At 34.4% G+C, this 12,308-nt stretch overlaps 2 protein-coding genes across 3 annotated transcripts in view; both read left to right on the top strand.

Moving 5' to 3' along the window:
* LOC125845580 (protein HESO1-like) overlaps positions 1–3,425 on the top strand; it is a 20,128-nt gene extending 16,703 nt beyond the window's left edge. For both annotated transcript variants that reach the window (XM_049525120.1, XM_049525119.1), the window contains exons 7-10: positions 1,252–1,297; positions 2,166–2,272; positions 2,393–2,494; positions 2,574–3,425. In XM_049525120.1, coding sequence (XP_049381077.1) covers positions 1,252–1,297; positions 2,166–2,272; positions 2,393–2,494; positions 2,574–3,341 — 1,023 coding nt within the window. In that variant the 3' untranslated portion in view covers positions 3,342–3,425. The remainder of the gene's footprint in view (positions 1–1,251; positions 1,298–2,165; positions 2,273–2,392; positions 2,495–2,573) is intronic.
* LOC125845586 (probable E3 ubiquitin-protein ligase BAH1-like 1) overlaps positions 1–12,308 on the top strand; it is a 253,315-nt gene that overhangs the window by 13,001 nt on the left and 228,006 nt on the right. The window lies entirely within an intron of this gene.

The raw sequence follows: 12,308 nt of genomic DNA, 5'->3' as shown, positions 1-12,308 counted from the left end.
TTATATTTGCCAAACACTTCCGAATGTCAAAAACTAGCTTAAAAGTAGGTTTGATCAACTTTTAAGCAAAGCCAAACACCCTCTAAGTTGCTCGGACTCTTCACTTTTGGTGCTGCACCCGTGTCAACACGACATGGGTGTGGGCGTGGGATCCGTGTCCAATTTGGTCAACCAATTTTGGGTACTTTGACCAAAATCGATGGAGAAAGTTTGGACAATTTTAATGATTTCTATAACCCATACAAAAGCTAAGGTGAAATTGAAGAAAACGGAATACATTTTATATAGAAATTTCTGTGTCACTCATTTTCCTTTAATCTCCTTCCAAGATTCTTCTCAAGTTCTCCACATAATATCTCATAATTTAGGTTTTATAACTCTATTTTTAGATATTTAATTACATTTAGGCGAATCCCCGCACCCCTATCCATGCATGGATCCATATCCCCGAATCTTAAAAATTAGATCATGAAGGATCCGACCTCTAGATCCGCACCCGTATCGGACACCCGCACCCGAACCCGAGTCCGAGCAACTTAGTTTCTATGGTGCTGTTTTTCAATAGAAATATGGCAATTCTCAATTTTAGTAATATTATTATGGCATGATTAAAACAATAAATAAAAAAAGGAAAGAATTGAAGTAGTGAAATTTATACAAGACAAAATAAAGTATGCCTTTTTTCACATAAGTGGAGTTAGGATAATTAGTTAGCGTAAGTTTCCTCTTACCTTGTATTGACCTCTTAGTTCTTTCCTTATCTTAAGAACTTATCAATAATGTCGCTCTTCTTTGTTCTTTATTTTTTGTTCATGTTGAGTGTTCTATAGTACGTTCATGGACAAAATCAATATGTTTTTTTATAGATAACCTACTATAATCAATTTGGAGAGTTTCATAGTTTGGTGGCATAACAGTTCCTTAATGACCAATTACAAATAAATAATGCGTTTGTGATATGATATCAGGTGAAATACCAGAAAATCGTATGTTTGAGATACAATATTCATTTATAGCATTTTTTTAACGTCAATTGCTACTTTTTAATAATTTTGTTCTTTCTTATATATAGTTTTATTGATTGACGTGAGATACACATGCAAAGCATGTATACTAAACTAGTATATTTATACACGTGTTTGTGTGTGTATTCCAGATCCTTATCAAAGTATATAATTAGATCTTTGTATAGATTATTTATGAATATTTTTCCTCATCATCACTTACTCGGCTTAATTGAAAACCCTGCAGACGCGAAATCCTCCCATACTGCCTCCATTTTCCGCCTTATTCAAAGGTAAAACTCTACTTATTACATTTCAAGTTTCCCGTAAATCTATGTAGCGTAGTTAATTCTGGTTGAAATTTCTCAATCCATCATAAAGGGCAAATTTCGTTTTAGAATCATTTTGGACTTCAGTATGTTTCTTTGAAGATTTAGCATTTGATTTGAATACTTGCTATGTTGCTTAATAGTACTATTTTACCATCACTTAAACAATATCATGTTAAGTTTACTTCTGGCATTTTAGGTTTTGGTATTAGACGTATGATGCTATGTGCTGATATAGTGTTCTGTGAAAGTTATCTGTGAGATTGGTTTTGTATTTAGTTCTGGTATATTGAGAGCTGTAAACAACTGTCAAGTCACATCCATGTCGAATGGTGGTGCTGTCACAAAATTTAAGTCATGGGAAAAGAGGTCATATTTAAGAGGCTTTTAACTTGGAGAAAGGCAAAAGTTTGTTTGATCAATCAGAAGAACGTATGCAAGTGCTTGTTCAAATATGAGGATCGTGGATTGTCATCTTTGAGGAAAACTGTAATGTTGTTCCCTCCTGGTGCAGCCGTGAGTTGAAGGGAAGATGCACCAAACAAATTTATGACAAACATTCATTAATATACTATATGGGCCTTGTTGAGTTCGGGATTTAAGTAATATGAATGTCATTCATGTGCATGGAAATTCTAGGCAGAAAGCTCTAAATACCATAGATATGAAGCATTATTTTGCTTTGATGCGGCCTAAGTTTTCATACATCTCTTTTAGTTATTAGTCATGAATCTGTCTCGTTCTTTCTATTTCCGAGTATTATATATCCATCTTTCAGTTTGTATTTGATTGGTCACCGATTATTTTAATTGACTTCCCATCTTTGTGCTAGATGGTAATGACTCAGTAGCAGTGGAGAGCTCTGTGTGTAAGTTTTCAAACTATGGAATCAGAAATAAAGAATCAGTGGCTGAGCTCTTTGTTTCTCTATTAAACAAGGTTGGATTTTTTTTCTCCGTTGGTAAAAAATGGTTCATGTACCATGCAGGCTGTAATTTTTACATATTATGTTCTAATCTCTATATTGGCATTATACATAGTGTGATTTAACTATTGCAGTTTCTATCAGTTGAGAAGCTCTGGTCCGAAGGGTTGTGTGCCAGCACATTTGAAGGATCTTGGATATCTCAAACACGGGGTTTTGGAGTTGGCCGCATAAATGTGATTATGCTTGGCTTTGTCATTTCTTGACATGTTCTTAACACGCAATAAATTTATGTTAGTTTAACGGTTTTCACAGGTTGAAGATTTCGCTGATAGATCTCAAAATGTTGCAAGGGCAGTAGGAGCAGAAGAAGTTAAAAAGATTTACAGCTGTATCCAGCTTTCAGTCCAACACATATTTGATTTCTTACATAAAAAGATTGGAGGGAACTCTTTAAGGGAGTTCCTATTTGGCCAAAATGTAGCCTCCAAGCTAGCTGGCGCTGGTACTGCAAAATCTATTGCGAAAGGAATACAAGCTCGTGCTTCTGGAAAAAAGGAGGTGCAATCTGTTGCATTGTCAAAAGGAAATAAAAAAACTGTACATGTTGATTCTATCTTGACAAAAAGCAGGACATCTGCGAGAAGTCCGAGAGGGATGGCACAAGGAAAACGTAAACTTCTGGGGCCAACTGACTCTTCCTTGACAAAAAGAAGTCGAACAGATGATTGGTTGGGAGGCGCCTTCTCTGAGTTGTCAAGAAGGCAGCCAGGACAACAGCCTATGCCTTACTACTTGATGAATAGTTGGGAACCAGTGGCAATGATCTCAAGAGAAGCCATGTACAATAGGCCTCAACCTGTTTTGTTTGAGCCTACCTATGGAAGGATGAGATTTGCAGAACCTTCTGGACACCCAAATCTGATTGCTCCAGCTGTTCCTCATATGTTTCCGTCCAGACCCCCTATAGGTAGTCAAATTTCTTATGAGCCATTGAGACATCCTGTTGGTTATCCTAATTCGGTTTATGATTCTATGCATTCCTCAGCATATTTTTTGCCCCCTCATCCTAGGAGGTTTTGATGTGTAAGGTTAAACCTAATGATTCCTCATCAATGTAATTCTGCCATGGGGATGTAGAAGTTGAAACAGATACTAGTTTAAGGGCAGCATCCAAATGTTAAGTGTACAAGAATTAAAGTTTTGGATGTTAAGTGTACAAGAATTAAAGTTTTCTTTTTCTTCCTAATACCTTCAAAGTTCTGAGTTTATACTTTGCATTCTACTTTGCCTATATTAATGAAGCACTTTTCTTGTGTCTTGGGTATTCCAATCTGTAATTTTTGATAAATCCTCACACCATTTTTTCTCTATGGGAATTATCAGTCGAATAATACTCCTGTTACCTCTTTGTAACACTTGATTAGAAACGAAGAAAGGCAATGAACATTTATACACTAAGAGTTGAAGAACTTTACTCGAGTTGCACAGAGTAGAGTTGTCATGACAATTGTGTTTTAACTAGTTATTTTAGTCAGAATGCTTGTCTTCGTATGGTTACTGATCTTATTTAACATCAGCCAAACAGTAGAGAAGTTCATGGATCATTTTTTTTATTGTCCATCCCTTGATGCTGTTAAGTCTAATGATATAAATATAGCTTAGTGGTTGTGCTTTCAATTTGCAAGTCTGACTGTTTATCATAATGGGAATGGGATTGGGCATTTGATGTTCAATGATTGTTGAAAGCTTTTTCTAACTATTTATGTTGTGGGACCAAAATAATATTAGTTGAGGATAGGATAAGAAGTTAGTTTTGGTCCTATCTGTTGGAGTAGTTGGCAATACAATCTCATTTGGCGTCAGAGAATGTAAATATAGATAAGAATTGATGTTTCCATCATTTTTGGTACCTCATATTAAAATGTCTTCTTTGCAACTATCCCTATAATTGATTGATAGGAGTTAAGACAGTTGTTTATGGACAAGAAAAATGATTGCTCATGAGTCATGAACATGCATTGTTGCAAGGGAAAATTGTATGAAATAACAAATTATTAATTCAAATTAAATGCTATACTCATAATTTCTTTTATTTGTATATTGAAATATACAAATAGATCGAAATATACAAATGCAGGACCCATTTGTATACCGAAATATACTAGACCCAAATACAGATTTTTTATACAGATTAATAGCCATAACAAACATAAAGTTTGTTATAGAACGTAATTATACAAACTANGTTTATGGACAAGAAAATTGATTGTTCATGAGTCATGAACATGCATTGTTGTAAGGGAAAATTGTATGAAATAGCAAATTATTAATTCAAATTAAATGCTATAGTCATAAATTTTTTTATTTGTATACTGAAATATACAAATAGACCGAAATATACAAATGCAGGACCCGTTTGTATACCGAAATATACTAGACCCAAATACAAATTTTTTATACAAATTAATAGCCATAGCAAACATAAAATTTGTTATGGAACACAATTATACAAACTATAACTATAGCATATTATGTTTGCTATATGTGAAAGTTGCTCCTGTTGTAATACAGGTCGATGAAATGATTGTCTTTTAAGTATATATAACCAAGTCAAAAATCTAATGTCAAGAGTTATATTTTCGAAATATGCACAGAGCCCAACCATTTATTAGTAAGTTATAAGTTTATGCTATAAGTTTTCTTGTACCACATAACTGATGACTAGTACAAAATTCTCAAAAGAAAATTATATTATTTAAAGGAAACCAAATTGACCTATGATGCAATAACAACTTGAAAAATGGTGCAAGTTGCAACATTGAATAAAGAGGCTATGATGGGTTAATGTAACCACTAACGACTTCTCCATTCATATTTAGGCTTTTAAGTTCTATACAGTACCGATATAGTGTACAAATAATATATCGAGAACCTAACATTAACAACATATTCAATATAGTCCTAGAAAGTAAGATCTAAAAAGAGTAAATTATATTGTATACAGATTTTATCCTTTTCTTAGTGGTAGAAAAGTTTCTTCTGATAGACCATCGACCCAAGAAAATAATCCAAAGGAGTCCCAAAAGAAGTTATAGAGGTACAAAAACAACAAATAGTAACATAAATCACAGATAGTAACATAAAGTGAAGGATAAAAAACTATTGGAATAATACTATGACTACTAATATGAACGGACAACAAGACAAGTAGACAACATACTTCACTACCTGCTAACCTTCTACTTTAATCGATATCCTCCATACCCTCTTATCTAAAATCATGTCCTCAGTAAGCTGAAACTCCGTCATGTCCTATCTAATTACCTTTTACCAGTACTTCTTCAGTCTTTATCTACCTCTCGAAATATCATCCATAGCCAGCCTCTCATACCTCCACACTAAAATATTCATACTTCCCCTCTCACATGCTCGAACCATTTCAATCTCGCTTCTCGCATCATGTCCTCTATCGAAGTCACTCTCACCTTGTTCTAGATATCTTCATTTCTATTTAATCTTTTGAATGTGAGAGTTCTTGACTGATCAATACTCTGTACAATACAAAAAAGTCAATCAAATCATCACTCTGCAGAACTTACCTTTAAATTTTGATGGCACCTTTTTGTCACGCAAGACTGCGTATGCCAACTTCCATTTTGGTGACTTGATTTTGGTTCCTTTTTTTTTTTTTCCAAAAGAATTTCAAGTTCTCATCCTTGTTACTATAGATGAGTTCTAGTGATCATCATCAACAATTGCCCAGTACTAGTGCTGTATCATGGATATTATTATTGTTAAAACAACATTATGCATGTGGGGCTTGGACATTGATTCCTAACAANCTATGCAATAGCTCGCAAACCACATAGGAGAGGTAACCCGCACTAGGCAAGCCCCTTGCTTTCGCTGGCAAGGGGTTTCGAACTTGAGACCTCCATGTCCCAAGCTCAAAGATATAATTATTGTTAAAACAACATTATGCATGTGGGGCTTGGACATTGATTCCTAACTACTTCATTTTCTTTAGTTTTATTTTATTCTTATCCTTATTTTTTGTGATGAATTTAAGATCAGCAATAGTAAGGTGCAATTGATGTACCCATGAATAACATGAAATTTTATTAGTAGATCATTCCACTTGTATCATTCTCATCAGTCATTATTAATTATGGTTTCTTCAAATGGGGTCTTTCATGCATAGAAATTTTGGAGATTTGTCAACATCATGCTTTATCTACTATATTTTTGCAGCCAGCCAAAGTTACGTTAAAGAAATTGCTACTATCACTATAAAGATATACTCTATTAGTTGCGTACTATGTGAGCACTGAGGGTCCCTTGACTTGATATGTATAGCATACGATACAGTAGTGTTTAAAATTAGTCATTATCTAAAAGAAGAAAAACACAAGGGACACTTTTAATTTATGCAAAAATCGGTTTTGAAAATGGTGACACTTAGGCCTCATTTATTTTCATTAAGGTTTAGACGTCTGAATATGACTGGCTTATCTGAATGATTAAAATGTTGTCTCTAGATCTGAACACTAATGATTAAAACTGTTTGTTTTACAACATCTCATGAATATACATAATGTATTTATATGTACATAATAAATATAAAATTCAAATAAAAATTAATTAAATATTAAAAGAATTAATAAAATAAATACATTTGATTTAAAAAAATTGAAGCAGTTAGCCTTGCTAGTGGTGGAGATAATTTATAGTGGTGGATGGTGATGGTAATAGTTGTTGTTAGTAGCTAGTAATGGTGGTGGTGATAGTTGTGACGGTGGAGGTGGTTGATATTGTTGTGACTATCATAATGGTGACGATTGGTAGTGGTGTTGGTGGTTTGTAACGACTCGGAAAAAATGATAGGTTAAGCAAGAGCCTGCGACTTTGTGTTGACTTTATAATGAGGTTCTATGAGGGGTTTTTATGTAATTTCGTTTTAATTGTGTAACATCCGACAATTTAAAATGAATATGAAGAAGCTTGAAATTGGAAATAGTTACTTTTGGAAAAAGTTCAGAATCTGGAAATTTGACTAAGTTCAAAACCTGGAAATTTGGTTAAGTGTGGGAAATTAGTGAGTTTTTGGCCAACTTTGAGCAGTCATAACTCCTAGCTCAGGATGATCCAGGAGTAGTTCCAGTTATGTTTGGAAAGCCCTTGGAACGATCTTTCCAACGCCACCGAGTTTGCTCGATTCCGAGTACATATGAGCGAGTTATGCCCTTTGAAAGTTGGGCAGTTGGCAAGGAGTCCGTCCGAAAATTTAAGGGCATTTTGGTCTTTTCACAAATCTTCTCTTTTTAGGTTATATTATTGTGTTAGGCTGATTGTGGATCATTTTTGTTCCATTTTAAAAGAGTAAGAGTTAGGGTTCTTGAGTGAAGAAGAGAGGAAGAAGAAGAAGAAGAAGTTGGAGCTAGGGTTGAAGATTTTGAGTTCTTTCTTCTTCAATTTTCGTGGGTTTTCAACTTAGAGGTATGGTGACCCTTGATCCTTGATCAATCTTTCTTTCAAGGAGTCCAATCAAAAGAGTTTCAAAAAAAAAATGTTTCAAAGAATAAATAAAATCTCAAATTCTAATCTAAGCATGGGTTCATTGGCAAAACGTTTTCTAAGCCATTATATTGATGAATTAATGTTTGATTAATGTTTTTAAGATGATTTCATATGGAATTCCTTGAAGAACCCATGATTTCCCTAAACTCCTAAATTTGCTTATGAAGTGGGTCTATTTCTATAAATTCAAAGTTGATGGAATTATATGTAAAGTGAATTGTATTGATATTTCTTGTGTTGTTTAATGTTTATTCATGATTAATTGTTGATAATGGGTGAATTAAGGGTGGTAAGCCTTATGGGTGAAGTATTGGTGATTGCTTGGATTTTTGGTGATTTTGGCTATGGCTTTGAATTATGGTAAGAAAGCTTGNCATATATTCGAGGACAATACCCCATATGTTCTTTTATGTCTTTTTAGTATTGGTTTAAGTTGTGTATGAGATTGGTCCCGAATTTTGTACTCTAAAGTATTAGATGGTTTTGAGACATCAAGTATAAAGTCTAGAAAGTCTTCCGCTTGCTATTGTTTCTTTTTTTTTATGAAATGTTTTCTTGGTAAAGAAAGTTTTTAATTCATTATGGTTTTTAGTTTTATGCGATGAATGAATGCTAAGAGGCTTGTATTAGACCTCCAAGAGGTCGAGTACGCCGGTTACGACTAGGGGGTGCTCTCGGGTCGTGACATGGTTATAATGATGAAGTTGGTCGATGCTAGTAGTTGGTTGATGGTGGTGGTTGAAGAATATATGGTGGTTAGTGATGCATTTGTGGTAGTTGGTGGCGGTGCTAGTTATAATTATGGAGGTAGTTGGTAGTAGAGATTGACCATAGTGATGGTAGTGGTTGATTGTAGTGACAGAGGTAGCAATAGTGATCGAAGAATGTATGATGGTGGTTGGTGGCGGTGCTAGTTGTGATGACGGAGTTTGTTGGTTGTAAGAATTGACTATGGTGGTGATAGTTGTGGTGGAGGTGGCAGCGGCTACAGAAACGTGGTGGGCCATGGATATAATCATAATGATGGATGAAGTAAGTGTGGCAGCAGTTGATAGTAATATTTTGTCACGATCCAAGACTATCCCCCAGATGTGACATGGTACCTATAGTCCCAGGAGACACCAAACAAACTACATGGCATATCACTGACACTAAAATAACAGCATAACTGAAATAAAGAGATACGCGAAATCATAGTCTCAAATGATAATCTCGAACATATAAGGAAAACTCTGAATACAAGACTTATATGTGGAAGTACTAATATCTGAATAAGCCTCTATCATAAGTGAGTCGCTAGAACAAATCCCAGCTCACTCAAAATATCTAAAATTGAAATAAATTCAGAATTACATAAAAGCAACATAGTGGCATGCCATCGAACAATGAGGACTCACCAAACAGTACAAAGTTGATAAGAATTATGTACTAACCGCAACCAGATGGATGTATGTCAGAACTTGTATTATCAGACAATATAGGCACACGAATGTATGCGGTCAGTACTCGGAATGTATTGCATATGGGGAAAATATATAAACATGAAATGATAACATGATAAGTCTGAAAATATGAAATGCAGCAACCAAGTAACATAACATAAAGTTGATCATATGATTTCATAAAACATAGTATAAGGTCATGCATTGTTCTTTAAATCATAATCATAACATATGAGGAAATCATAAGCTTTTGTGGGAGATACGGTTAACCGATATAAATCATATGATCTATAACATAAAATCCAGTGTACTGCTCCCATATTGAAAATAGAGTTTCCTACTTGCCAATATAAGGACCAAATCATGGGCTTAGGTGGATCCACTAGTTAATGTCCAATCAGGATATAACCATGGGGGCACGTAGCTTTGGAACTTGGATAATCGTAACTAGTCCAACTCGGTGCTAAGTAAACTCTTAATGAAAAACATGCATAATCATATTCATATTCACATTCGTCAAAATGGTAAGAATTTAGTAATACTGAATCATTCATGTATAATCGAAAGCATTTAAATCATGATACTTTTTCATAATAAGAAGTACTTCAATTGGAAGTATCTAAATCATGACATTCATTCATAATAGAGGTACTTCAATCGGAAGCCCATCTTCTCATATAAAATTAATGATACTTTATTCGAAAGTATGCTTAATTCATATATCCTTTATATCATAGTGCATGCATATCAACATAGCTTGATTCATAATCATAAAATTCTTACATAATATGGGTTCATGAAATTATCATTAAAAATATTACATTTTGAACAAATCATGCATAATAAGATCAATCACAATGAATAAACTTGAAATCAGTTGAATCCATAAGAAAATCATGAAAACCCTAGAATCGGGCAAGATTCATAACGAGAATTTGAGGTTTCTTTAGGATTCAATTAGTGAAGAAGAACCCATTGATGAAGTTCCCACACACCTTGATTAAAGCTCTAATTGAAATCCAAAATGGGAACTTGAATCCTTGAAACCCTAGCTTTCTTGGGGAAGAAGACTTGAGAGAGAAATTTTACAGTTTGAGAACATGAGAGTAAATAGGAAGGTTATGGGTCTTAAGAACCCTTCGAAGTCTTTAATAATCCCAAAATGATATAGTATCAGAGTTAAAAAAGTAGGAAGAGATCTAAACAACCCTGAAGTAAAACTGTTGGACAGAACCCAAGAACCACTTTTACGGTCTATACATGCATTTTTGGATCGTACCATCTATTCATGGTCTCCAAGTATTGAAATCCCAAATTTCAGAAGATGGGAGCACAACCATCAACCACAAATTATAGATAGTAGTACGACTTGTACTACCCCTCCGTAAAACCCAAGTTACTAAAAATTAAGAGTTTCTGAGGATCAAGTCCGCGGATACCAACTATGACACATCTTCCTTTCTACAACTCGTACTGGCTAACCGTGAATCTATTTACTAAAACTCATTTTTCTGAGGGACAACCATAATCGACTCTATGAGTCGTCAACCCATTTACGACCCATACAAAGGCCTCGTGAAACCCAAAATCAACAGACTTCAACTATTTTTTGTAACTTTTCAACGTGAACTGAGATATGCACTTTTGAGGTGTTACAATATCTCTCTTGAAAATATTTGTCCTCAAATGAGATTCAACTAAGTATGAGTAGATTAGGGAAAGATCTAATAACCCAATATGAATGCAAAACACATATAATTCATAAAACATGGAGAGTAATTGACTCTGACTAAAACATGAAGTTTAAAACAAAATTCATAAACATGCATACATAGGGAAACACAAGAATAGCTGAAAAGCATGAATCCAAATAGTACATGAAAGAATCTAATACCTCAAAATGAAACTGAATCGGAAGGAAAGAGATGGGGGAGGGGGGTACTTGGACATCTTATCGGCTTTGGCCTCTTAAGTAGCACCTTCAACTAAGTGATTCCTACGAAGAATTGTCGTAAAAGCAACTTCTTCAACTAACTTACGAACTTAACGGTCTAGAATATCAACTGGTACTTCTTCGTAAGAGAGACTTTCCTTCACACCAACACTTTCTAAAAGCATAACTAAGGTCGGATCACCCATGCATTTCTTCAATAAGAATACATGAAACACCGAATACACTGATGTTAAACCTGAAGGCGAATATAACCCATAAACACATTATCAAAATTCCTCAAAATTTGATATGAGCCTACATAATGGGGATTAAACTTCCCTTTCTTACCAAACATCATCACACCATTCATGGTGAGATTTTAGTGTAAATCCAATCATTAACGGCAAATTTAAGTTCTTTTCTTCTCACATTCGCAGAAGATTTTTGTCTACTCTGAGTCATCTCCAATCTATCCATGATAAGTTGAAATTTCTCCATCACCTCATGAACCAATTCGAGCTCTATCAAAGCAACATCACCAACTTTAAACCAACCAATAAGAGATCTATACCTCCTACCATAGAGAGACTCAAACAGAGTCATCTGAATACTCGAGTGATAACTATTATTATAAGCAAACTCAATCAAAAGAAAAGTATCATCTCAATTACCGTTAAAGCCAATCATACAAGCTTTCAACATGTCTTCCAAAGTTTGAGTAGTCTGTGCAGTACAGGTCGTAGAAAGTTCTATGGCCCGTAAAAGTGGTTCGTAGGTTATTGACTCAGAAAACTCTATTGTGGTAGTCGTTGGTAAAACGAACATAACTTTTTACTCTGAACTTGAAATGAGGCAAACTTGGTGGTGTTGGAAAGAAGACACATAGAACTTAACTTTATAGGTCATAGGTTACCTAATTCTTCATGATAGATATGATCGTTTGAAATTGACCTAAGTAGAATCTTATATATAAACTCAATCGGTAAGGATTCTTTCAACTTAACTTGTGCTAGGGGATTCTTGTGACTTTATAATTCATCTCCATATTTATTCCACACTAAGAAATTGACCTTAACACCTAAGATAACTTTAAGA

The sequence above is a fragment of the Solanum stenotomum genome, chromosome 11 (assembly GCF_019186545.1).
Source record: "Solanum stenotomum isolate F172 chromosome 11, ASM1918654v1, whole genome shotgun sequence".
Taxonomy (NCBI): domain Eukaryota; kingdom Viridiplantae; phylum Streptophyta; class Magnoliopsida; order Solanales; family Solanaceae; genus Solanum; species Solanum stenotomum.
This window is presented reverse-complemented; position numbering and strand designations above follow the sequence as displayed.